The sequence below is a fragment of the Periophthalmus magnuspinnatus genome, chromosome 15 (assembly GCF_009829125.3).
Source record: "Periophthalmus magnuspinnatus isolate fPerMag1 chromosome 15, fPerMag1.2.pri, whole genome shotgun sequence".
NCBI lineage: Eukaryota > Metazoa > Chordata > Actinopteri > Gobiiformes > Gobiidae > Periophthalmus > Periophthalmus magnuspinnatus.
The window spans coordinates 25,314,695-25,342,567 of record NC_047140.1 but is presented as its reverse complement, the minus strand read 5'-3'; the positions used below and the strand labels follow the sequence as shown (position 1 = coordinate 25,342,567).

At 39.2% G+C, this 27,873-nt stretch overlaps 3 protein-coding genes across 6 annotated transcripts; 1 reads left to right on the top strand and 2 right to left on the bottom strand.

Annotated features, from left to right (window-relative positions):
- Positions 1 to 253: 253 nt before the first annotated feature.
- kcnk1b (potassium channel, subfamily K, member 1b) lies at positions 254 to 7,982 on the bottom strand. Its single transcript, XM_033980158.2, has 3 exons — positions 7,432 to 7,982; positions 5,042 to 5,437; positions 254 to 2,520 (listed from the first exon to the last, which is right to left on the bottom strand). Exons 1-3 carry the CDS (start codon positions 7,784 to 7,786, stop codon positions 2,264 to 2,266), a joined length of 1,008 nt encoding a protein of 335 aa, XP_033836049.1. The 5' UTR covers positions 7,787 to 7,982; the 3' UTR covers positions 254 to 2,263.
- Positions 7,983 to 8,907: 925 nt separating this feature from the next.
- On the top strand, positions 8,908 to 23,123 carry map3k4 (mitogen-activated protein kinase kinase kinase 4). Of its 4 annotated transcripts, none has more exons than XM_033979847.2 (27): positions 8,908 to 9,122; positions 13,910 to 14,097; positions 14,224 to 15,608; positions 15,916 to 16,164; positions 16,253 to 16,405; positions 16,502 to 16,659; positions 16,738 to 16,854; positions 16,956 to 17,055; positions 17,197 to 17,280; positions 17,349 to 17,612; positions 17,820 to 17,969; positions 18,060 to 18,221; positions 18,370 to 18,503; positions 18,641 to 18,719; positions 18,815 to 18,893; positions 18,979 to 19,072; positions 19,300 to 19,416; positions 20,325 to 20,425; positions 20,495 to 20,563; positions 20,635 to 20,826; positions 20,902 to 20,972; positions 21,057 to 21,173; positions 21,247 to 21,406; positions 21,489 to 21,611; positions 21,757 to 21,863; positions 21,940 to 22,119; positions 22,321 to 23,123. In XM_033979847.2, exons 1-27 carry the CDS (start codon positions 9,091 to 9,093, stop codon positions 22,339 to 22,341), a joined length of 4,686 nt encoding a protein of 1,561 aa, XP_033835738.1. In that variant the 5' UTR covers positions 8,908 to 9,090; the 3' UTR covers positions 22,342 to 23,123. The 4 variants fall into 4 exon arrangements, with proteins under 4 accessions (XP_033835738.1, XP_033835740.1, XP_033835739.1 ...); XM_033979848.2 differs by lacking the exon at positions 8,908 to 9,122 and adding an exon at positions 9,168 to 9,365; XM_033979849.2 differs by lacking the exon at positions 19,300 to 19,416 and having other exon boundaries at positions 8,919 to 9,122.
- Positions 23,124 to 23,183: 60 nt separating this feature from the next.
- agpat4 (1-acylglycerol-3-phosphate O-acyltransferase 4 (lysophosphatidic acid acyltransferase, delta)) lies at positions 23,184 to 27,178 on the bottom strand. The gene is made up of 9 exons (XM_033979851.2): positions 26,967 to 27,178; positions 26,151 to 26,328; positions 25,808 to 25,977; positions 25,557 to 25,718; positions 25,047 to 25,200; positions 24,852 to 24,954; positions 24,678 to 24,753; positions 24,400 to 24,598; positions 23,184 to 23,988 (listed from the first exon to the last, which is right to left on the bottom strand). Exons 2-9 carry the CDS (start codon positions 26,326 to 26,328, stop codon positions 23,897 to 23,899), a joined length of 1,134 nt encoding a protein of 377 aa, XP_033835742.1. The 5' UTR covers positions 26,967 to 27,178; the 3' UTR covers positions 23,184 to 23,896.
- Positions 27,179 to 27,873: the final 695 nt, after the last annotated feature.

The window sequence follows — 27,873 nt, the reverse complement described above, 5'->3', positions numbered from 1 at the left end:
ACTCTGCTGGATGCTCAAAACTCTAATTGCTGAGTTAAAGATAATATCAATGCATAATAATATCAGTTTAAAGACATTACACAGCATCTACTGCAAATATCACATCTACTGTAAATATCTGCAGTAACTTAAGATGTAGAGAAGCAGAAGATAGAAGATAGAAGTTCCGACAGCCACTGTGTTCTTGTGTTTTAAAGTGTTTTTTTTTCCCTTTTTAAACAACCAAATAAAAAACAAGTTAACAAATCATTTTTAAAATGTATGCCAAACAACACTTTATTCAAGTCACACCGATATTTTACAGCGTTCATTAACTCAGAAATGTATTTTTACATAAGTGGTGCTGTGACTGCCTTGTAGGTTACGGCAGTTGTATTACACATTACTCTACAACACTGTGCATACAGCCACTTCAACTAGAAAACATATGTACAGACAGTTATCCTTTTAAATACTGCAGAATCACATTATGCATAAATAAATAACATAAGATTGTTGCTTCCCTTTTGTGACACAGACTAAGTGCATATAGAAAGACAAACACTGCGAGCTGTAATGCTGAAAGGTAAAGGCATTGACAATGTTACATAACAGATAACACTGAACTTAAGGCATGGGCAGGTTCCAGTGAGATTATGGACAGGTTTACAAGCAATTATTAAGCTATGTGGAGTCTTGTAGATTTGCAGAATATATTGCATTTTTCATAATTGAGCTCTAAGCATCCAAAATCTCTAAATAAAAGCATCCCTAAAATAAAAAGAAAATGGCAATTACTTAAATTGTCCATTAAATAATAATGATTTAGCCTAGATTCAAGTAGAATTTAGTCTTGAGTAATTATTATTTTTTCACTTTATTATATTATTTTCATCAATGTTGTAATTGCATGTTTTCAACTATTGATCATCTCTGACGCCACAGGACCTGTCACATGATATGTACCGATTTGTGCACCACATTCCCTGATCAGAAGCAGACAAAAGCGTTACATTCAAAAATGAAATACTTACAAGACAGAACTATGTAAAAATGAGGTAATAACATTATGTCACCATTTTGATTACTTTTAAAGACACTTAAATTAGCATAGCAGATGACACAAAATAATGAGCATAATTATAATTTATACCTTTAGAAGGCGTATACTATGCCTTCTAAAGGTACAATATGAATATGTAAAAAGTATCACAAGTGGCAGTAACAACTGCATGATGCACAGTAGCTAAATGTACTTTCTTAAGACTTCAAGTTCAAAAGATACCTTCAAAAGATTTGCAACATTTTTTTTTTTTATATATTACCTTTACAATCAGTTTAAATACAGCAAAAAGTCTTTCCCATTTTCAGTTTAACAAATGCAGCAAATTTATTATAAATATTATCAAAAGTGAGAACAGCAGATCTGACACTGTGGTCTCTCTATATCATAGAGAAATCCTTTCAGACGAGTGCTACTGCCTGGCTGCAGTCCATGTGCAAATTAGGCTCACTGTATTGACAGTAAAATGCAAATGATAGGCCATATGTGGTTCCCTTTTCACCCTGGACTAATCCCACTTCCCTTTTACACACAACAGGTCATTCATACAAATCAATAAGTTAGAGAGGTTCTCACAACAAGGAAGAATCACAAACTGCACTGCAACACTAACAATATACAGTGTCTGACACATTTTGACTTCAGATGTATGGAGTGTGGACTCTTGTTCATGTGTAGTACTTCATTCTGTTATAGGTATTTACATGTAGAATTACTTCACTATTAGACACAATGTTACTGTAAAGCGTCACATATGTCTCATTATGTACATTTCATAAAGCAGCCATACCTTATGTATGTAGCACTTCAAAATTAGAGTATGTTTGTTTTGAGTGCTGACTAACTTGTTTGTTAACTGTACCATTATTATTGACATTTCTGTTTAAGCAGCATTTTAGGTAACCTATGTTTTGTCATTCTACTTTTACTAGAATAGTTGGTAACACTACAGAATTAAGTTCTCTATTAAACAGTGATAAAGAATACATGTAATAGCAATGTTTAACCGCATGTCAAACTCAATAATAACTTTTTCTGTAATTATTACCTAATCATTGATGGTGTGCTCTTATTGCCAAATGGCTTTTTGCTATAATCTGAACAATCTGATCTATCTTAATTGCAATGAGAACTGTGACAGATGCAAGCTGTTACTATGAACTAATCCTTGTTCCCAATAACATAATGTCTACTGACCGTGTTTTCTTGTGTTGTGCTTGTTTACTGTAATATTGGATCATCATGTGAAGTGTGCGTGCTGTGGAGGCCCTCAAACCCATGGGACTTCTCTTCATGTTGGCCTGGGCTTCGGTCAGACACGGTGGTGAAGGACAGATGGTCATGCTCCAAAATGGCCATGCGGTCCTGAGGCTTCTCTTTCTTCAGGTAGAACATCTTCCTGAGCTGCTTCAACTGCTGCAGCTCACAGAAGGTCTCCAGCACCACCAGCATCACGATCAGGCCCAGGATCAGGTACACTGCAGAGACAGAGTATGTATCAGGGGGAATGTTTCAGGGAGAACCTTATAATGTATCAATGTATGAACTGGTTTGGAATTTAAAGGTGAGTTCAAAGTAAACATGTATTTTGTACTCCAATAAATTAACTATTCTAATTTCAATTATTATAAAAAAAATAATCATTACATGAAGATATTGTTTTTGCATGAACAAAGCAGGATAAGGCTGGCCAACATGGCAAAAAAAAAACATGATTTTCAATTAGCAATTTTATTTTTCTTCTTATTTTGAAAACAAATAAGAATGTTTTTTGTTTCTTTTTTAACATGAAGGCTAATGAATAAAGACAATACAGACTTTCAACTCAACACAAAAACTCTAATTTATTCCTGATAGACAACCCTGAACAAAAGCCAACCGTAACAAAAGTGATAATTTTCTTCACCCAGTCCTTTTTATTAGCTGTTTAAAAATAATAATACTAGTAAAAATAAAAAAAATAAAGTGTTTGCACATTGACACCAGAGGGCCTATAAAGTTAGAGTTATAATTAGGAAATGGTTAAGCACATTATATAATTTTAGTTTCCTTTGTTAATGCAGTTTTGGTTATATATAGACCAGGAAGTTGAACAAATCAGTGACTAGAAGCACATTCTGTCTTTTCCTTCCCACAGGCCGACACAGTGCCCACTCATGACGTCTTCACTACACATTCACATCTCACATGCAGAAGACAGCGCACTGCACTGTTTCCGAGTTTAAACCAGGTTAATATGTTCTACTTTACTCTGCCATTCAAACTATGACCCACTACTGCATTCAAATTTGGAACAATGTGATAGGAACAATCTCCGACCAGCTATGTACTTCAACTCTGATTTAATAACTACTGCATATTTATTTTAGTGTGTGTCCAAATTCAAAACCATTGTTGCCAAATATGCAGTACCTGATATAATAATAGAAAATAGACTTACAATTAATTCTGTCTGTTAAAACATACTGAGATGTAGCTATAATGCATATTTTGTTCCCTATTGTATTGGCCACGTGGGAAAAGTACGTGCTTTTGACTTATCGATCACAGAACAATATTTCTACCTAATTGGTGTCAGGCACATCATCAACAAATAAAGAGCAAACACTGTTGTTTCCAGCTTAAAGCAAATGTAAATAGGTATAGTCCTTGAAAAGTTGCTTCTCTTGATACAGGGCCTAAAATGCTGCAGGTGCAATAAGCAAATACATGGATGGATACATTTTTATCTACATTTCAGTCTTTTCTTCTCACCATTCAGCCTTGTATTGATGTTTAATAGAATGAGCAGGTTGTATGTGAAAGTGCACACTTCCTATGTGGAAATTCACATATACATGATTATTTTACAACCCCAAATGCACCTGTTATTTCAGTTCAAATAAATCTAAGTGCTACATCCGCCTAAGAACAGGAAGCAATATAATCTGTGGTCATAAAAAGTACCTGTGTTGATACCTAGGCTACAATATGAACTTAACAGAAACCTGTACTCCCATGACCAGACACAGTTGCACATCCTCAAATAGAAATTACTGAATTACTAAGAAAAAATGAAAAGGTAGAAAGTACCTAATAAGTTTGTTATTAACAAGCCTTTATTTTTGGAACTCGATGTATTTTATTCTATGGATATATTGTTATTTTATTGAGTAAGAAAAGTTTGAAGAAAATAATGTAGGAAAAAAATGGCCCAAACATGTAAACTTGCAACTAGCTTGTAATGTCATGACTGCAGTTTGACAATGAAACGGCGTTTAGTAACATAATCTAATTAGAGGCATAAGCGTAAAACTTTATTAATAATGAGCAAATTGTTTATTAACAGTTTGTTAAAGGTCCTAGATTACACAAAATTGACTCTTTTGAGCTTTAAGCCATCTTATAATGTTGTTACCTCATCAAAAACAAACCACACATTATTCACACATGTTTGAGTAACCCATTATTAGTCTGTCTACATTTCCAAAGCTCAAAATGCTCTGTTCCACCTTGTGATGTCGTGAAGCAGTAGTTTACAAGTAACAGCTCCTTTTACCTTTTGTTGAGTAGAGACTGGCAATTCCAGGGCTGAAATTATCCAAATGATTGAAACCAAGGTACATGGAGTTCAACAACACTGTGGAGCACTTCCTGTATTACCACATGACATCAAAAGGTAGAACAGAGCGTTTTGTGTTTGAAAGAAGAACAAATATACAATGTTTGTCTGTTAAACATGTGTGAATGAAACAAAACATTGTATGTTTGTGATGAGGAAACAACATCATAACAGAAAATAGCATAATATGGGCCATTTAAGAATTATTCAGGCTTAGAAATGGACTAATTAGGAGTTAGGATATTATTTAAGACGTCACAAAGCCTGAATCATTCTGAATAAACTATTACTTGATAATGAATTAATTCTTTCTTCATGCTTTATTAAGGCTAATTAGGTAAAGTTATTATAAACTCTAAAATTGAAACGTGTTGTCAAATGCTTGATATAGTACCTACCTGTAATCCCCACTTTGTAGAGCTCTCTAAACTTCTGGTTGGCGGCCTCTCCGGGCACATAGTCACCAAGGCCAATGGTGCTGAGAGAGATGAAGCAGAAGTAGAAAGACTCTAGAAAGTTCCAGTTCTCCTCCAGCGCAGAGAAGATGGCAGCAGGAATAATGAAGAAGCAGGAAACAGCCAAAACGGCAAGGACGGCTGCGTGGACAATGGCGACCAGTGGTTTGGAGAAGCCCCAGTTAGTGTGGAAATACGCGATGGGCCGTCGAGTGCTGAAGACCATAATCCTTTGCACCACAGCAGTGAGGAAGAGGAGGGTGAAGGGTATGCCAATCACAGAGTAGATAATGCAAAAGGCTTTACCCCCATCTGAGAGTGGTGCGGTGTGGCCATAACCTGTGAAGACACAAAAAGAATTACATGAATTAAGTGACATTTTAAAGGTGCACTTTAAAATGTCACAATAAACAATAAAGATGTACAATAAAACTTTTCTGGTGGTGGGTCCACCCCCTTCTCTCCATGGAAATTATTGCTCTGCCTAAAAAGTCCCACAGTATGGCCTTAAACGTTCTTGTATTTAATTGCAGGTTTATTGCTCAAATATACCTTGAAGAAAGAGACATTCTTAGTATGAGTGGGCTTGCCTTTCAACAGATCTAACCTGTAAGTTAACTTAATGGTGTCACCATCTTTTCTCCATAAATAATTCCAATGCCATACTAAAGAACCTTCCAGGCAAAACAATAACATCTCCATGGAGACAAGCAGATGGCAGGCCATCCACCACTACTACCACTGATCATCTTACCTAATTATCAGTTCCTGTTTGGATTTAGTAATAAGCCATTAGTAATAGCCAGGTGTTATACTATTGATCATACAGTTCTGAATTAAAGGAGAGCATTCAATCAGGAATATTACCGTACATGGGATGGTGGCAACATTGCTGTTTCTGTGAAAAAATTGTACATCTGTACTTTTATATATACTCAGCACTACCTCATTTCCTCTATTTTATTAAGATACTGACTTAATTAGAAGAAGCCTTAGGTGCTGAGTAATGCCACTTCATTACAACTCTTCAGTAAAAAGAACTTTGTACCTTACTGCAGACTTGAGAGATACCGAGGTACTTCTGTTCATAAAAGTGTGCAAATAAGAAGGTCTAATGGATGCAGCTTTAAAAAGACAACAGAATGCATTACAATTACTTTCAATGTATTTTAGCTAATCTGTGTGCTGTATTATTTGACTAACTAATTAATAAAATAAACTGTGCTTGATTATGAAGAGTAGAGTGTCCTTGCAAAGACATTCAAATGGCACACTTTTACAAACTCCAAACCTTAGGCAGTGGCTTAATGCACACTACGCAATACACTCCATACTGATAATAATCTCTGTAATGTGTGTTGCAACAGCACAGATAAAACTGTCATGTGGTCAGACTAAAGTTCTTAAGATGGCAAGTAAGACACACACCTTGTGTCGTCTGCCTACAATGCTCTGAAAACCACAGACAGCTTTGGGACTCATTACATGGAGAAACACGCTAATGGCCTTGGCAAATGTTGACTTATGTTAATATTTTAACCTAAAGGTTTAAGTGAGATAGTTATCTTATTGCTGTCATTGGTTTGGAAAAGGAAAGCTGTTAAAGGTCAACACAACACATACTGCATGACTTTGTGAATGCAGGTTAAAGGATTTTTTATTTTTAAGTTCTATTTTTCAGGTTGCATGTTGTTCAATGATCCATAAGGCATTATTTACAACTATGTCTCTTCCTGATAATATAACATCATTGTGTTATTAGGGGAGGCTATGTATATGGACAGTAAAATTGTAGTTAGTGTTGTAGGAAATAGTAGTAGTTAAAGCTGGGTGATACGACCAAAAAAAAAAAATCTCTTTGATGTGTTATTTAAGAAATTGTAAATTGCCTTCAATTGTATTTGCATCGATATGTAATCTAATTTAAATATTTTAAATTAGACTTAGATTTGGAATGTCAATTGCTTAATTGCACAGTCACCCTGTTTTGTAAAAAAGTCAGGAATAAGCCTGTTTTATAATGATTTCGATTTAACGATTTTGCAATTTTTCAAAATCTCAATTATTAAAAACACGAATTCATCGAATTAATTCGATTAATTGTCCAGCCCTGGAATAGTAAATGATTCAAATAGCCTATATAATGATGCATTTTCCCATGAGGAAATACATTCATCTAAATGCGAATAAATAATTATACAGTTTAGGTTATGTGCCTATCCTTATAGCCATAAAATTGCTGTTTTGTTACTAGTTTATAGTTGATTAGGCAGGATAATAATACAGGCCTTAACCAAACCCACCTTGCGCCACAGCATCATCTCTGAGCTTACCTGTGGTGGACAGGACGGTGCTGGCGAAAAACAACGCAGAGGTGAAATCCCAATTCCAGTTAACCGAGGCGTTATTAAGGATAGAAACCCCATAATTACTGGCGTCCAGGGCTCTCTTTAAAAACCGCTCCAGACGCTCCTCAGATATACACTCATTTTCTTGGAGGAACTGCTTTTTGATGGCCCTTAGCTCCTGACGCAGAAGGTCTTCATATGGAAGCTCCACGGAGGAAAACACCACCGCACCAAATATCAGATAAAGAATATAACCCAATACCAGAGAAATAAAATACCACGTTGATTTGTGAGTTTGTATCAAGCGAACGCACGAATTACTGGCGAGAGACTGGAGCATTTTGAGGACGAGGACCACAAGCAGATACGCGTAGATTTTATAATAGAAATGCAGTTTGGCTGTTGTTTTTACGCACAAGGCGACCCACCGATGTGAACGAAATACAAGATGTTAGAAAAGACAAAGCGCAAATGAGCCCTCTTCTTCCCTTTCAGGAGCGACAGAAACCTGCTTTGACAAATGGTGCATTCATGTACCGTCTGAAACATTTAAATAAAGATTATATACGTAAGATTTAATATACTCTTTAATTTAAATGTGGCCCTAGTGTTGCCAACTTTAGTGACACGGGATTGAATTATAAACGCTTGTGTATAAATAAGAATTACAGTTGTTATATCAGTATAATCTCTCAGTCGTTCTGGCAGGTAGTCTGTATAAGGATATCTCCAGATATTGCAGGTCCTTGAACGCATCCTGTGATGTGGCCGCGCGTGACGTCAGTGCTATTCTTCCTCCCACAAACTTTCAGTTTCTACTCAAAACAATCGAAAATATAATATTATACTGGCACAACTTAAAACAGCTTATTTTCGCCCAAAAGGCTAATGCAATTGTGGAAATTAAATTATACGAAACTCATGTTTAACAGACCATTTTAACGCAGCAATGTATTTATCTTAATAATAAATAAATAATACATAATAAATAATAATAATAAATACTTGTGTAATAGATTAGCTTCATACGCCCCCCCCCCCCCCCCCCCCCCCACACACACACACACACACACGCACACACACCCACACACACAAAACTTCAGCACTCAAACACTGACCTCTTGTGGTTGTTAGGAAAACAAAAAGTATACTTTGAGTGTCATATAATTTCCAACTTCTTCTTCTTTCACTCTTTCTTGGGCGCCACAGAAAAACGAAATAGACATACTGTTTATACGCCAGATTGTTTATTTTACAATAACAGGCACAAATAATTGGTAAATTTGTAATTATATTGCACAATGTAGAGTTTTGTATGTATTTGATTGTATATTATTTTATAAGTTTCCAATTTCACTCGTGAATGAATGAATGCTTAAACACCAGAGATAACTCTTGATCGGCCATGGCCCATTCGGGCTGCCGTAGTAATGCCACCTTCTGGCGCACCTCCTCAATGAACGCTGGAAAGATGGCGACGGCATACGCACAAGCGAGAGTCAACTGTGCCGGCGGATAGAAAGTGCTCTAAAAACACAAATATTGGACGTTTTTGCAACCTGTCGACGGTGCAAAGTGTATCTGACTGCGTTAGGACATGGTTTAAAGCATGCATATTTCGTGAAAAGAAACATCGGCCTTGCAATGGAGCCTCCGGATCGCAACAAGCCCAGCAGGTAACAGAGGCTACACCATCAGGACTTAGGGGCTGCCAAATAAAGAGCTCAATGTGACACCGCAGTTAGCCTGGTGCACACTGACTTCCTGTCAAATAGTGCGGCGGTGCAGATACTGCATTTCTCACGCCGGAGTTGCAAACTTTTTGGAGCAGCGCTTGCTTGCGCACTTTGGTGGGGATTCTTGCGTTTTGTATCGTTTCAGTGATTGGGAATACGCCACGATGATCAGCAAATGAGAAGGTAACGTTATGGAGAGGCTAGCAGCATCAGAAAGAGGAAAACATGTCACAGTACATGCTAGCTCTTATTTACTGTTAGCTGCATGTTCAGTGTATTGTTTATGGGCAAGTTGAGTAACAGTTTCTGGTGGTGGGAAAAACAGCCAAGCCATTTATTAATTGCCCTTAATGTGATCAACAATGCGTAATAATAACATCCATTTGATATTCTTGTTGCGTGCACTTAGTGTTAAACCGTAGCCACAACTTTGGTACTAGCATGTTGCTCTTGTTTCTGTTAATACTCGCTCTGGGGCTTGTGTTGTCTGCTGAATCATGACATGGACTCTGTACTTTTAAAACACGACATTAATTATCTGATTGCATGTTTTGTGTTGCACACAATGGTTTTGCAAAACCCTGTCATTGTGCATGGCAGTGGAGTTGTTCAGATCACCAGTCCATTTTAGCCTCTCTGAAGTACGCATTAAATCCAGTCGAAATAGCAGAGTATTTGCCCCTGACCGCTGGCAGTAGACCCTCAGGAATCCGCTGTTGTGTCTTCTCTCTCCTCCCGTCCCTTCGCATGCAGTTGTTGTCGACGGACTTCGAAGGGCATGTATCATTTCGGATCAACAATGTGGCGGCTGTCATAATCCCGGATTTTGTGCAAAATACCAGGTCTTTCTATTGTTTGCTCTTACTGTTATTTCATGTTCAGGCCAGATGCAGTATTTGCACTCTGCGTCCAGTCACTCGGTCTGAAGTGGACACAAACAGCTCACATGATTGTGCAATAGTAGCCCTAATGTAATTGCACTCAGCTCTTGTTGCACACTACAAAAGTGTTGTACAGTGCATATACAGTAAATATTTTGCACGCTCGTCATGCCAATGCACAATAGGTGATTTGCATGCAGTTGTGCTTGGACATCACTGCACACGCTGCCTCTCAGGGCATTAACTGCTGCTGCTAAGTTTAAATGTCAGTTGCACGACTGCAACAGTAGCATGCAGATATCCTTGCTGTTTTTTTCATATTGTACAAAAAGTAAATTCAGTTGACTTCATTATTTCTCTTTGGTTCAGATATAAGTGCTAGGCAGGCAATGGCTGTAGCTGTTGCAATTATTGTTGCACAGAAGGCCTTTGTCATGAATGATGTCTTGTTCTCAGTGGGTCTGGAGGCATTCCTGGGATTTCAGGATGTGGTGTACAGTACACAGAGAAACGATGAGAAATGCTTGGAGCCCTGCAGACGCTTCAAGCTACTACTCATTAATGGCCACATTTGAGCACAGGCCGAGATACAGATGGAGCAGCCTTCTGCATTTCCTGACTGCATCCTGTTTCTGCCCACACCTGCTTCAGTCCAAATTAATGCAGCGTTTTCTGTCACTGTCATCTGCCTATTCCTTTTCAACAATGGGATATTTTGTGCGTTGGAAACTATGCAGTTATACTGACAAGTTTGCATTAGTTGGGTGGGACTAGCATTGACTAAATGCTTATTGTGCTAGTGTTACTTTTAACTGAAACTTCAGTGCAGCCAGATTCATTTTGTTGCATTATTATTAAAGGCACAGTATGTAGGTACTCTTTTTGCTGCAGTCCATATCAGCACTGTCTACATTTAGAATCATTTAGGCCACATGACTCAGGATCCATATTATAATGTGCTTCTGCTACAGAGAGGTAAATGCTGCTTGTAAAGAGTGTTGTAACCTGAGTGACTAATAATGGTTTTAGAGGAGAAAATGATTTGTGCATTCAATAGAATTGCTGCATAGTTGGGATGGGAACATGTGCATGCGGCAATGTCACGGTGTTCCAGAGAAGGGTGAGGTCAAGTCAAGTACGCTGTGTTCATTGTTTTTGAATGCTTACTGCCTGTGGCGCACTTATAGTGGCTCCACTATTCTGCATGTTTATCAGCAGGTCAGTCTGTCCATACTGTAATCTTCTCAAACATTAAATAAGACAGCACCTTCAATTTAATTAGGTAATATAATTTAGATATCAAATTGAAAAACTTTTTGTCCGTTATACAAAGTAATTAGTAGAAAGTGTGCTCTCACAAAACATGGACCAACCTCTCCTCCTTTGGCCTTCCTGTAGATTGGGCATTGTGAGTAAGTGTGCTCAGCAGCCAGCTGTGTGCTATTCAGCTGTGGGCCTCTCAGGCCACGTGTCACAGTGATACAAAAGAGTGGCCCACTCGGGCACAATAGTGTGGATGGTGACAGGTCAGAGGTCAGGCTCTGACTCTAGCAGCCTTTACTATCACTGCTCAAATCGTTGAAGGAAAAAGACTCCTGAATTTGTGGTGCACTTTGTGTTGCACCCATGGGACTGTAGCATTCCGCTGGCCTTTATTGGAGCCATCAGATGAGCTATTGAGAGTGGCCAGACACCATCTGCAGTGATATTTCACCAGTGCCAGCCACACAGCGACAGCTTGAAGACCATAGTGCGGTCATACTTTAGTGTGAGGTACTAACTTTGCCTTTGCAGCCGGCAGAAAAGTTGAATAAAATGTAAAGCGTGCAGCTTGAACAGCTCAAAGAGTCTCATGGCAACCAAACAAACAATCGTCTATGATGGCGTCATTGGTTCCTCTGTCATTCCTCAGTGATTCAGTCATGCTACGCAGACTTGCGTAGATGTTTCTATTTATAAAACTTGGTCTTTTTTCCCTCTCACATGCATGTACTATTTCGGTCTGCAGACATCTCACACCACCTTATACTTATTAAGACATTTACAAAGTTCCTAGTACATGCAGTCGGGTATGCATTGGTCATTTTCTCTATGCAATCATTTTCTCTTACAATTATAGTTGTACTACTGTGATTTAGAAGAAGGCACCAGTGTAAAGGGTTAATATGTGATCGCTGCAGGCCGTGCTAATGAAGTGGCGCTGCTCTGTCTCTTGCAGTAGCTATGTGTCTGTCTCAAAATGTGGACGTGCAGCAGGTGTCTGTCTGTGAGCCTGCTGCACCACTACACTCCCTGGGGATCCACTGTGGGCCTCGTTTAAATATTCTGCAGTTAGGCAGATGGACAATACAAGTCTCTCCCTGCATGTGGCGCCCTGAAAAGCTTTAGCGAGTCATTTCCAGATTATCCCCCACACTTCAGCACACTTCACCCTTAACACTCACACACGCTCCGCAGTGAAAGCGCAGCAGTCCAGCCCCTTTTAGCCCTGAGTACAACAGACGCGTGTTGGGGAATGCCTTTCAGTCAGATGATCGATGGAGGACCGCTGCAGTGACCAGTCGCTTTTCATACCCCCAGAGAAGGGAGGTCTCTGGCTTTGTTTTTGTTGTGCCACGCCTTCCAACCTTTCACTTTAATCCTATTAAAAAAACTCTCAGAAATGCATTAGGGAGCAAAGATTTGACATTATAACTGGGAAAGGCTGGCCATATGTATTTGAATTTTTATTTTTTTAAGGTGGTGTTAAATAACAAGTAAATTACACTTTATTACCAGCTGCTTGCCCTCAGGTCACGTATTACATTATCAACTTTTTAAGATCCAGTGCTTCGTACCACATTACGTAGTTTACTTGTGGTTAAGTAGTGTCCACTTTGAGCATGTGGTTGATGAGTGTGCAAACTTGATGTTTACTGCAGCCACATTGTTAAGCTCTGGTTGGGTTTTTATGCGAGTTCAGAATAAGATGCTAAGACACATGTCAACATATTTTTCTATATTCCTATGTATATTCTTATTTAAGGCATTGCTGTTGTATCCTTGCTGAGAATCAAGCTGCTTTGAGCAATATTATTTTGCTAAAGGGGACATAGGCAAGGCAAGTTTATTTGTATAGCACAATCCACACACAAGGTCATTCAAAGTGCTTTACAGAATAAAAAAGACATTAAAATCACAATACAACAAATCGAAATATAAATAATTACAAATAATCATCATCAAGATTAACATTAAAGGCATAACATAGTATGTAAATTTGACTTTTATGAGCTTTAAACTATGTTAAAACAGTACCATGTCATCATTAGCTTACTCAAAGTTGCATTTTGAATGATTGATGCATGTTTTCCCTAAGTAATTCTACATTGTCATGTATTTAAGTTAAAAAAAATCACGTTAACACCAATCGAAAATGTGCTGCTTGATGAAATTTTACTATGCAGAGGCTTGTCACTACTGCAGTTTTGAACTTCAAGTCAATGGACCTGTGTCTATTATTAAGGTGTTTTAGATCAATATTACAGTTTACATTCAACATAATGTAAAATATTGATCCAAGGATGTTATAGTTTAATGTTAATGCCTTCTTTATGTTTTTAATAAATAAAAAACATAATATGCTTAAAGCAAAAGGCTCATATTCTGTCCCTGGTGCTGTGTTTGCTGTGGTATTAAAAATGTCCTTCTGCTGCACATTGTTCTAATAAAAAGAACCAGTAAAAGTATAGCGTGATAAAGATGAGCATAATTTAGTTTTGTGCATTGTTTGAATTTCCAGGAAACATGATGTAATGTAAAGCTGTTAAGTTTCCCTGTGGCCTAAATTCTTTTCACTGTTTACAGGCAGGCCAACCCACTGGACAATGTCTCTCAACAAAATGAGGAGGAAGAATTCTGTGACTCTCCCAGCGAGGAAGAGGAAGCGGCATACAGCACTTCTCCTCCTTTCAGCCAACGTCAGATGAAACGCATGTCAGGAAAGCACCAAAGGAACTGTCAAGCAAGGAGTGGTGGCCGATCTCCCAACAAAGGTATGTCAACTGCAGTTCAGGTGATGTGAATCATGAACTGGTTTGAACTGTAGGTACTTCATGCTCACTATGCACATATTCATGTGCATATTAATAATGTATGAAACATGTATTTTTGTATTTTAGTGGAAGTAAATCCATCCGTGATGAAGGAGAGTCCAAGGCTTGTGGAGACTCCTGAAGAACATAGCTACAAGCAAGGTAAAAAGCAGCGAGCCACATTACGCACCTCTGAAAGAGACAAAAAGAAGACCTTTGAAGGCTCCTTTATGCTAGACCCCCTCTCAAAATCAGGCGCTTTTGGTGCCCTCAGCATGGATCCCCGCAAACATTACTTGAGCTTAAGTAGCAAGCTCCCAGTGTCTATGCCACACATGGCACGAACTCACAGGCAAACCTCCAGAACTGACTGCCCAGCCGACCGCCTTAAGTTTTTTGAGACACTGCGATTGCTCCTAAAACTCACTTCAATGTCCTCCAAAAGAAAGGAGAAAGAGCAAAGGGGCCTGGAGAACATGGCTTTTATGGGTCACAACAATGAGGTTATTTGGTTAGAACTTCAGGCATGGCATGCACGACGCTCCACTAGTGACCAAGACTTGTTTTTGTTCACTGCCCGCCAGGCCATTCCTGACATCATAAATGAGGTGTTGCACTTTAAGGTCAACTATGGCAGTCTGCAATTGGCCCAGAGCTCCGAGTTTCAGTCGTTGCAGGAGGACTCTCATAGTGGGAGTGACGACCACTCTGACAGCACTCAGTCTGTTGTGGAGATAAACCACATTGCGGCCGACCAGTGGGGCTTCAGTGCCTGCCCCTCCATGAATGCAGCCGAGCCTCTGGGCTCCGGGGCAGACTGCAGGGAGCACCTGCAGCGGCAGCGGTTAGCTTTTGAGCAGGTCAAGCGTGTCATGGAGTTACTGGAGTCTGTGGAAGCCTTGTACCCATCTTTGCAAGCCTTGCAGAGAGATTATGAAAAGTATGCAGCTCGGGACTTCCAGGGCAGGGTGCAGGCACTCTGCCTGTGGCTAAATATCACTCAGGACCTTAACCAGAAGCTGCGTGTTATGGCCACTCTGCTTGGCCTACACGATCTGTCACGCATCGGGTGGCCAGTGTTTGAAATCCCCTCACCTCGCTGTTCCCGTGGAAATGAGGAAGATGAGAATGAAGAGGATGAGGAGAATGATTCAACAGCCACATACACTGCTGAGAGTGATGCAGAGGAGGAAGCGACACTGGGCCCAGTGCCAGAAGGAGATCTGTCTCCCTCTCTCACTCCCAAATTTGCCCGATTGTTGTCGGAGGACGAGTTTCTGTCCTCTGCTGCATCTGGCATTACAGACACATCTGGAGGGGTATTCTGTCCAACAGCAATTTACAGACCGTTTGTGGATAAAGCTCTGAAACAAATGGGATTGCGCAAACTAATCCTGAGACTGCACAAACTCATGGATCGGTCTCTGCAGCGATCAAGGGCCGCCCTGCTCTGCCATGTCCCGGCACAAGAGGTGAGTTGCACTTGACAGTGTACAGAGGATTCATATTTATTTTATTTATCAGTTGTTTTTTTATGTAAACTGAAATTCTTAAGCAACATTATTGCTGCATTTCTACTAATCTACTATGAATGTAAAGCAAACATCCAAGTATTAATGATAATAATACATCAAATATCTGTATTCCTTTTTTGGACACTCAAAAACAAACGAGGCTTTAAACTTGGAGGTATACAACACATTTGAAAAATCTGCAAACCTTAGTATGCAAATCTGTATAAATTGAATCTGTAAACTCACAATAATTTTCTGTCTGCAGTTTTCTGATTTCCCAGACTCCATGTTGTATAGTGACTACCTGCCGGAGCTGTCCCGCACTGTATCATACAGTGACTCTGGACTATTGGACCAGGTGTCATGGGAGGATTTGCAGGACATGGACCTCCCGTCTTTCCGACTTGCGTTCCTTGTGCTGTGTAGAGTACTTCTTAATGTTATTCACGAATGCCTTAAACTGCGACTTGAACAAAGGCCTGCTGGAGAGCCTTCTCTCCTCAGCATCAAACAGGTAAATGCTCCATGCATTCGGAAGGGTTGTAAAGAGTCAAAGAGCATGTGTCTAACCGGTATATGTGTTTTTATTGTCTTCTCTGTAGTTGGTGCGAGAGTGTAAAGAAGTTCTCAAAGGTGGTCTTTTGATGAAACAATACTATCAGTTCATGCTGCGTGGAGTTGTGACTGACGCTCAGGGGCTGCAGACTAACGCTAATATTGATGAGTTTGAAGAAGATCTACACAAAATGCTTGTGGTAAGACTTGAAACATATTACTGGGTAAATACAAAGTGCATTTATTTGACTTTAGATGAACCCACTCAATGTTCTGATTCATTGTTTTGTTTGCAGGTCTACTTTGACTACATGCACAGTTGGATCCAGATGCTGCAGCAGCTGCCCCAGGCTTCACACAGTTTAAAGAACTTGTTAGAGGAGGAATGGCACTTCACCAAGGTCATTACTCCCTACATCAGAGGGGGAGAAGCCCAGTCTGGGAAGCTGTTCTGGTCAGTGTCCCCCACACCTAAAATATACTCAGCATGGCATTTTTCGACCATTGACATGTCTTTGCTTATTGTTTATAGTGATATTGCTGGTATGCTATTAAAATCCACTGGAGAGTTTCTTGATGCTGGCCTGCAAAAAAGTAGTAAAGAATTCTGGGAAAATGCAGATGATAGCACAGCATCAGATGAAATCAGGTAAGAAGAACATTATTTGAATTGAATGGATTTATTATGTATATTTTTATGGTATTTTTTGTGATGCATTATGTATTTTATTTTATGTCTTCTTTCCTAAGGCGTTCGGTTATTGAAACTAGTCGATCACTTAAAGAGCTATTTCACGAGGCCAGAGAACGAGCCTCCAAGGCCTTGGGCTTTGCAAAAATGCTTCGCAAGGTGAGATGCTGCTCTCAGGAATTTTACCTTCACTAAAACAGAGCCAAAAGCAGTTTGCAGTATGCAGTTTATCTGATTGTCCTTTCATAGTTATTTGAACTACATATTCGAATGGTGTGTTTACTTGTCTTTTCCCTGCAGGACTTGGAAATCGCAGCCGATTTCAGCATCACAAATGGAGTGGTTTGTCTTTTGGAAGCTCTCAAGAAGAGAAATTACGTCAAAGTACGTGGAGATATACAGTTACTTATTTGTTATGTGTCCTCAGCTCACCTCAATTTTTCCCAAAACAGGTTGTGATTCCTGGTTTAGAGGAACTTCAGGTGTTTGTTCCTTGTGGCCTGATGGAGCAGCGGCCTATGATCCTGCAGCTCCTCAATGCTGCCGCTGGAAAAGACTGCTCCAAAGAACCAGACGAGATCCCGGAGGACGAGGCCTACCTCCTGATGAGCAAACATGGAGCAGGCGACTCCGCCTTTGAGTGGGCTCAGTGGGACGGAGATTCGCTCACTCTGGTGTCACAGCTCGAGACAGTGGACACTCTGAGTGCAATGACAGTATGACTGAACCTTATGTTTTTATTACAGATGGATAAATGTATAAAACAATGTATTATACAACATCTGGCTATCAACAACATAAAAAATAAGCTTCATAATTGATGCTAAAAGTGCATATTCAAGTCACTTCTGTGCATCTGCTAGCACCTGCCAGTCACAGCTTAAAACCAGTGTAATTTGTTATTTTTGTTTATTATGTTTTAGGTTGAAAATATGCTTTTAATTGTGATGCATTCGGCTCACCTGGTGGCCCAACGCAAGGCATTTCAGCAGTCTATGGAGGATGTGCTCACTCTGAACCGAGAGCAAACCTCCAGCCAACCCCTCATTGCAACCGCACTGCAGGAACTTAAGGTAGTAATGTGATACATGCTGCAGGTTATTTACTTTAATTTACTTTATTCTGTGGCTTTCTGGTAACCATAGTGATGTTGTTTGTAACAGAATGAAGCACTACAGCTCTGCATAAAGATTAGCTCTGCGATAGACCAGGTGGAGAACATTTTCACTACAGATATTGAGGCCGAGGTGGAGGAGTCCGAGTCAGCTACACTGCACCAGTACTACAGAGAGGCCATGATACAGGGATACAATTTTGCTTTTGAGGTAGACCATGATTATATCTTCTCTTTATTGATGAATTCTGTTGAAAATAACCCTGATCAAACGTTTTAATAAAATCTTTACAAATAAGGTCCCTTATTACTAACAAGATTTAAAACATAAACAAGCTACTTTTTTCCATATTGTTCAGTACCACAAGGAGGTTGTACGGCTGATGTCTGGAGAGTTCAGGCAAAGGATTGGAGAACGATACATAGCGTTTGCCCGCAAATGGATGAACTATGTCCTGACCAAATGTGAAAGTGGCAGGGGAACAAAGCCCAGGTAAGATTTAGGATTATAGGTATATAAAACATCCCACTATAATCTTTCCATAGCGAGATAGTGAGATGCATGCTGTAATCTATCTAATTCTGATAATGATTTATAAACAACACATTTTTTTTTTTTTTTATAAACAGGTGGGCAACTCAGGGTTTTGATTTTCTTCAGGCAATTGAACCAGGTTTTATTTCAGCACTACCAGAGGATGACTTCTTGGTAAGGACCCCTCCTTTTATGAACGTTTGTTACTCTCAAACACACGAACAGAAATAAAAAAAATAAAAATAAATAATAATGATAATGTATTGCAGAATTTACAAGCCTTGATGAATGAATGCATTGGACATGTAATTGGGAAGCCTCATAGTCCTGTAACAGGGATGTACATTGGTAAGAAGTCATAACAATAATACTCATGGAAATATTGGAGCTGTGCAATTTAAACCTGACATCTGTTGTTTATTTTCAACATTAGCACCCAGGAACAGCCCTCGTCCAGTTAAGGTTCCCCGATGCCATAGTGACCCTCCAAATCCAAACCTATTTATTTCTAATGCTGACGGATTTAGGTAAGTGTTCTGCTTATACAGTTGGGGTTTTGAGCTGTTTTCCACATTTTCTGCATGCCTTTCCATATTGGCTTGTCTCATTAAGCTTTGATAACAGTATTTTTCCATTGTGTTGAGTTGAATGAATGGTGTATGAGTGTTTATTTGCCAAAAAGCACAAATGCCTCCCACATAAGCCTCCGCACCACCTAAGGTAAAGCTCCTCGGTCTGTTCTCTCACTGCGCAGCTCCCGAAGCCTTCCCTGTGACCTCCGGACCCAACTGTTCCCCAACGGCCCCCGTCCAGTCACTGTGGGCTCCGGGGACATCTCCAAAGCACCCAGCAGCACCCCCAATGATGCCAGGTAGCTTTGCCCCAAAATCAAACAGCTGAATCGAAAGAGCCTGATTTTGATTCAGAGAGTTAGTCGCAAGCCCTGTGAATAGATTCTATACTACTGCAACTTTTCTAGTGCAGGGTCCATCACTTTTGAGTCTCTATGTACAAGTTATTGCTTTGTGGAGAATGTTCCATAGCATTAAACACATCTGTTTCCATAGAGAAACACCCCTAGGCCAAGTAACAGGTCAGTTTTTGTAGTTGCAAGCATGATAAGTTTAATAGCATACTATGAGACATTCTAGGCATATCATTAACATATGTATGGAGATAAGCTGGTGACTGACCAAAAAAATATGCATAGTTCACCTTTAAATTGTTTTACCCAAAGTGACCTTGTGATATCCAAAGATGCTGCATTTACACTGTACCATTCAGCCAAAGATCAGAACTAGATATTGAAATCAATACTTGGTTGACTATAGTTATAAAGCTCTAATGTGTCTTCAAAGCCAGAAAATGTCACCAAAAGAAAAATAGGGAGACCATGACTGTTGTGCATGGTGCGAAAACATAAGAAAGAAATCTTTTTTTTTTTTTTTTTTCAATGAAAGAGTGAGCTGTAATCTTGAGTGCCATTAACATCAGTCTTGCTGTGATGCTGGTGATTCACTGCTATTGTGGCTTATGCTTCTCAGACTTGAGGCTTATCTGTGTTTTATCTGTGCCTGCTTACTGTAGTGCTAATGTTTTTCTTAAGCCGAAGAATCTTTGCTTCTTTTAGAAATGGCAAAAGCATCTTTCTAATAAACTTACATTTGCACAAATTATTTGAAAGTAATTCTTGAAATGTAATATTAGCCTACCATCATAGACATATTTACTACAATATAATTACATTATTTATTTACTGAAAGACCACCTTTTTTACAGAGTATCCAGTTTTCATGAAAATGACAGAGTCTCATCAGTTGCTGCAGAATTACAATTTAAATCCATAAGTCGTCATTCAAGCCCCACAGAGGACAGAGAAGGTAGGTGCATTCTTGTTCATTGTGTTTTAATCAAGTTGTTCTTCCTGAATATTTGCGATCCCGTTCTAGAGCCCTCATATCCTCGAGGTGACCCTACTATTGTTCGTCGAAGCTGGGAGCTGCGTACATGCATCAAGGGTGAGGCTAGTTTAGATTTAACTAAATGATTTAAGTGTTTTTGCAACTAATGTTTTTATTGCATCATTTAGATGCAGCTGCAAGACAATGTCCTATGGAGACTGTTCGGCGTTCTATTCGCAAGTTTGAGGAAAAGCGCTACGCTGTTTTGAAACAACGCAATATCATCGGCCAAGTGTGTCACACTCCAAAGTCCTATGACAATGTCATGCATGTGGGACTCAGAAAAGTGACTTTCAAATGGCAAAGGGGCAACAAGATTGGTGAGTGTCAGAAGCTTTCAATATTATGTGAAAGTAGTTGTTTAAATTTTCACTTCTTCCTCCTCCTCTAAACAGGTGAGGGCCAGTATGGAAAAGTGTACACCTGCATCAATGTTGACACTGGAGAATTAATGGCAATGAAGGAGGTATGTAAGAAAAGAGAATTAAAGTGTGCAGAATTATACAGTGAATACTTCTTATATACTTAAATATCTTCTTCATTTCTATAGATTCGATTTCAGCCAAATGATCACAAAACGATAAAGGAAACTGCCGATGAGTTGAAAATATTTGAAGGAATTAAACATCCTAACTTGGTGCGGTACTTTGGAGTTGAGCTTCATCGGGTAAGATTTGCACACTCTTATCCATAGTACTAGTTTTTGTCAGTCGTTTTGACAGTGAAGTGTTTGTGAATAGGAGGAGATGTACATTTTTATGGAGTACTGCGATGAAGGCACTTTGGAGGAAGTGTCTCGCCTTGGGTTGCAGGAGCATGTGATCAGACTGTACAGTAAACAGATCACTACAGCCATCAACGTCCTACATGAACACGGAATTGTGCACCGAGACATCAAGGGTCAGCAGTCTCCTCTAATTCAGTCATCTCAAGATAAATCATCAGATAAACATCTCTAACCATTTTGAATGATTTCTTCTAGGAGCAAACATCTTTCTCACATCATCTGGTCTTATAAAGCTGGGTGACTTTGGTTGCTCAGTGAAGTTAAGAAACAACACTCATACAATGCCAGGAGAGGTCAACAGCACGTTAGGCACTGCAGGTACAAGCCTCCATCTATAATTAACCACAAGGTGGCACTGTTACATACAGTAGTGCGGTTCTAATGGGCATAGGCCTGTACAGTGGATTTGTACCATTAATTTACAATACAATATATTTATTGGTATTTCCTCTTAATTTGTTAGCATACATGGCACCGGAGGTCATTACCAGAGCAAAAGGAGAAGGTCATGGACGTGCAGCAGATATTTGGAGTTTAGGCTGTGTACTTATTGAAATGGTGACTGGAAAGGTAATTCACTACTGTGTTATTATTTTGAATTGTACATATTGTGTTGTATGAACTTTACAATTAACTTAACTTGCAGAGGCCATGGCATGAGTATGAGCACAACTTCCAGATCATGTACAAAGTGGGAATGGGCCACAAACCACCGATCCCAGAGAAACTCAGCACTGAGGGGAAAGACTTCCTTGCCCACTGTTTGGAGAGTGAACCTAAGCGGCGCTGGACTGCCAGTATGCTGTTAGACCATCCATTTGTTAAGGTACTTTTGGATAAATAAACCAAGATTCTACCTTCATGCAAACCAAATGGTGGTAGATTCTTTATCATTGTGAGAAAATACCTCTGAAATTGTACATACTAAAATACTAATTTAATTGTGAATTATGAAACCATTATTACAACAGTTGCTTAGAAACCTGAATAATTTCCAAGCTTTTCACAATGTCTGTTTTCTTTCCAGGTTTGTACAGATGAGGAGTAAAAGGACCTTTCTTTGGCTTTTTAAGTTTACAAATGAAGCACTACTGTACATGCTGTTGGCAACATGAACTGTGGAGGCGTTGAGGATTTATTGCTGAAGGCACATGGAGCTAAACTGAGGAACACAGATCATTTCAGAGGACAACTGGACCTAAGAACACTGAGTCCTGTCTTGTAGAACCATGGACTGTACATACTGTAAGAAGAGGAATGGCTTTAACTCTTGTACAAACAAAATTGTAAAGTTTAACTAACTATTACCACAATTGTTCTTTTCACTGGTGAACAGACCTCCAAAAAGGCATTTACTTTGTGTTTTCTTTTAATGGGGTGGGCGGGGCTTAATGGCACTTTCTTAACTGTCTATCCAAGGGAGCAGTTGACTAGAATAGGGGAGTGTAATTCTGTGTGGTTATAATTACCACTCAGTGGAAGGAGTTGCTTGTTCAATGAATTGAATACCATTCAAATATTAATATTAATTTATCATTTGTCTGTTTTGGCAAGCCTGGGCACTAGGAAGGATTTCATTTTTATTTTTTTCTTTGCCTTTGCTGAGGAGTAAATGTCAAATGTCCAAGCGTTGTACAAGTGTGATGAATAAGATATATTTTACATGTGACTGGAGCATAGCGGGCGAACCGGAGTAACTGGGCACTCCCCCTCCCTGCTGCTGGAGACAAACGGCCAAAAACACAAAACACATAAACCACTGGGTCTGCTGCTCTCACAGTGTTGCTATGTACAAACAATATTAATAAACCAATCATTTTTTTAAAGAAACGTCAAACATTGTCCTGAAGTCAGATTACACATTTTAAAGATGAGACATTTTCACTTTTCAGTTGATAGTGTAATTTATTGCCAAAACCCACACGGCATTACTGTGAAACCAATTTGATTTGCAAATGAGTAGGTTTGTCAGAGCACATACTTCTCTATCCCCAGAGGAAAGTACTATACTTGCACAAGTCATACATGGTATTTGTGCAAATTATATATACATTTATAAATGAAGTTATATTGCATGTTCATTTTTACTTTCCTGGAGTTTTAGTTTCTAGTAAACCAGTGCTATTTAACCTGGTAAGACATAGTAGTTAAGTTTTTATATTGAGAAACCTCAGTTGATTTGTTGCAGACATGAATTTCAATAATTCTTGAGGATTATTTACTCATGTCCACAATGGTTTATTAATGAAATGTACAACTAAACATGAGGTACAATATGGAGATTTACAAAAAGAAAAAAACAAAATTTTAAAGTTTCAAACTTTTCAAGTTACACCTGTTCTCATTTTCAAGTTGAGTAATAGTACCCAGTTTTGTGGTAGATTTGTTTTATGTCTGTTACCCTTATATTGGCCAATCTTTTGCAACAAGCTTAAACAAGCGGCCATCTACTTCTTAGCCTTAGCTTTAGTATTGCTGAACAGAATCTCCACCTTTGTTGTGCTCTGAAGCAGGCCCACACTTGCGGGACCTGCCCTGTCCCATGAGATGGGGGTGCAGTTAGTTCTGTATTAGTGTTTAAAGGGGCAGCAGCTGTGCAGGCCTTAGTTGTTGTTGATAGAGACCTCCTTGTTTCCATAACTGGAGCCTCGGTCTATCTCAGTCTGGCCAATCATCCAACGAGCCCCCACTGACACTGGAAATGAGAGGATTATGGTAAAACTATCAAGAAGGAAAAAATAGAATAAAACCACCCAGTGACTTCAACTATAATGTTAAAAGGTAATATTCCAAAAACTATACATGCTGCCATCTACAGCAGAGTAGAGAGGTATTTGCAATCATTGGAAGTACTTTTATTGTGTAATCTTAATCATGCTTCATAAGTACATGCCCTTTCAGATAATGGTTTTACTTTTTCCCCCCACAATTTGAGATAAATTTGTAACCAAATTCTGAGATGGCCCACTGCTACAGACATGCTCCCAAAACTGTCAAAAGGGACTTACATTGGAGCGGTCAGATCTGCTGCTTTATTAAACAGAGGATTCAGTTAAAAAAAAGGAGCCTCATTAAATGAAGCCATAGGCATAAGGTGGGTACCAACCTGCAATGCAGAAGGCCACTGTAGTCGCTATGGTTACCGTTGAACCAGAGCTAACCAGTCGTGCAAAAAGCAGGAACAACGGAAAGAGGAGCAGGCAGGACCAACAAAGCCAGTTGATCAGAGACCAGGGCCGGCGCGGGGGGCTTTTAATGGGCCCAGGGAACCTTCCCGTCTGGGCATAGTGCTCTTGAAAGCTGTCCTGTTAAACAACAAAACATACCTGTAGTTTACAAAGTACAAGACAAAACCACTGATTACTTCCTCACTAAATGCCTCACTTTTTCTTGGTAGAGTTTGTGTAGCCAAGCTGCACAGTCTGCCTCCCCTTCAGGGATTGTGTCCAGAGGGATTCTTCTGCAAGATGCATATAATAATGTTACATGGCAATGACGCCAAGACAAGAAGCTTTACAGGACCCAATGCACTTATCAATAACATTGAGCTTACTTTACCTCACATACAAATCGGCATGGTATTTCTTCCCATTCAAGAGTCCCAGCAAAGTTGGGGCCTCATTATTTCTGAAATTTAGAGTTGAATCGTACACAGCAGCAGCTAAACAATATTGAGTACACCCATTATCTGATGGATGCAAATGAATATTCACAATTTCTATTCACATATTAAGACACGGTAATTATACTCACCATTTCCTCTGAGGTTCTGGACCGTTACCCAGAATCCTTTGGTACGGGGTAGAAGATGATACTTCAGTTTTGGAAGACCTTTGCTCTCTGCCACCTGCATCGAGATCTCGTGCTTCTTTGGTGTAAAACGTGTCCCTTCACAGTGAAGCAAAAACTGCATAAAACAAGACAAAACATCAGCAATTAAACTTATCATTTTTTTAAGGTACACACTTTGCCTGGAATGTTCCACGCTATGGCATTAAACATATCTATCTTCAGAGAAACACACAGGTAGCGCAACCAGTTCAAGTTACATGTCCGATCTGTAATGCAGCAACCCCACTCACCTTAAGAATGCATTTTTTTTAGGTATAAGCGTTGGAAACACTTGTAATTAAATAAATGCAAGACAACTTTAATACCATACTGTGGAACATCACAGCCATCACATCTCCATGGAGACAAGCAGATAGCAAAACCCTCTCCAGAAAAGTTACATAGCACGCCTTTCAACTAATGTGTACATACCCAAAAGTTTTCTGGATAATCGTGCAAATTTTGGAGACTTTCAGCTACAGTTTTTCTGTCATCCTCCCACCTTCTTTTGCAAAACACTATCTCCAGGAAGTACCACATCCATCCAATCACCGGTACATAAGCCAACTCCTTTTTAGCAAGCACCTTTGAACTCTGAAAAAAAAAAAAAAAAAAAAAAATACAAAACACAAAACATTAAAACTGATATTAAGAACTACAAATCTACTGGTTCTTTATCTTACCCCTAGAACCCCAAATCGTTCACAGAAGGTCCAACCACACAGGAAGTCAATCTCAAAGTTGTGGTTAAGGACGACTATAGCATTTTCTTTTCCATAAAGAGGGTAACTCTTAGGGTCTGTGTAAAGTGTGCACTCTGTGGCAGACCACCACTCCAGCAGTGCAACCATTTCTGAGAAAAGACAATATGTTTATTCTACATTATATTTGTGTGGGATATAATATAGGTCATACTAGTGCAAAGTCAAAATTAAACCTAAACTATATATACTAAATGTCAAAGTAATATTCAAAATGGTTGCATTATTCTTCTGTAGTCCTATACAGTCAAACTACAGTACTCACGGCTCATAATGGAGTAGCCCAATCGAATGTTGACTTTTCGGGCAAGTTGTTTACTGACAAGCCACAGAGGTAAAGTACACAATTGTAGGAGATTAACAATGACACCACTGGCCATGAAAACATAGACCATTAACAGGTGAAGCACAAACTGAGATTTTAGCATCTGCACAAGCCCCATCTGCAAAGAGAACACAAATAAAAACACGCAAATATTTAATCAAGCAAAACCACATCATTAAAAAGTTTTCATAATTTCAGGTTTATGGATTTAGTAGAGTCTTGTAGTGTGTAGCAAGCTTATAAATGGTGTCCATTGACAACACTGAAAGAGGACATTTACTATTCAAATGCCAAACACAAGGGGAAAAAAATCTATCCACACTCAAGTATTCTTTCAAAAATATACTTAAAACAGGCACAAAATATATTCTTCACTACTAAGCCTGACTAATATGGTTACTAAGATAAGGATATGAACTTTGCATAGGTCAGTTTGCATAAAGCTATAAAAAAGTACACAGCTTAATAATAATACTGCATATGTACTACTGCAATATTTCTGCAATCTTGTTTATTTAAAGAATTTGATAGATAATCCTTTGACAGCAATGCAATAGTCAGGTTTACCCACCCTTAAACAAAAGGTAAAAATCCTGTTAGTCTTGCAGAGTGTATCATATGACTCAATAGTTAATAGGCTACCATGTTGATCAGCTGCTCACACACACCTAGCCCAAAGAGTACATGCAGTAATAGTAGTAGACCTATTACAGCTCCACCATTACAAATGAAATATCGGAAGTACAAGAAACTCACCTCTGCGTTTGGCTTTTAATTTTCTGGACTAAAATAATCCAACGGTGCAATAACAGCCCTGAGACAATGTACAGTACACCTCAATGCGCCTAGGCGAATAAGCTCTACCTATTTTCAGAATAAATGACATTCATATTAGAGGACAGCAGCCTCTCTGGGGTCAATGTTCCAAACTTGTGCTGTAGAGAGAACCACACCCACAGCCGCGCCTCGGGATGGAGAAGCCGCTTCCTCCTTGAAATGAAGCGAGACTCCCTCACAAAGATCGTTTATGTATTACCCGACTACATTTTTTTTTTTTTTTTTTTGGTTATTCACAAATCACTCCATGATCGTGACCTGGGTTCAGTAATTTGTATTGACAACAAAACTGTTCTGCACCAACATCTTGATATCTCTGCAGACAGTAGTTTGCTAAATCGTTTTACGCATGCCCTTAAAGAGTGAGATGTCTGTCCACTGTTTTTACTCTTTGGTAGCTCCTTATATGGTAAAAGGAGGTTGGGCCCTTCGCAACGATGGAAACAAATACACATCATATTCAGAGAAAAATATTACACGTCAGATTAGTTATTAACAGAGCTATGCATTTTGATGTCTATTATGTAGATTATGACACGAAAGTTACCTACATTTTTTTGATGAAAAATCGGAAATATATTTTTGTCACCGCTAGATGGCCACAAAGTTGCATCAAAGGCCGCTCTTCTTGCTCTTGGCTGCTTAGTGGAAAGACTGAAGAGGTTCAGGTGATGTGCTGCATGTACTGGAGTTTAGGGGAGTAGACCATAGATCTGTACTTCTATGGAGTAGATAAGTAGCCTTCTCAGAGCAGTAATTTTAATATTTTATTTCTAACTCATTTATTCAAAGGAACTGACAACTCAAGGTGTCAGGCTCACCCTGC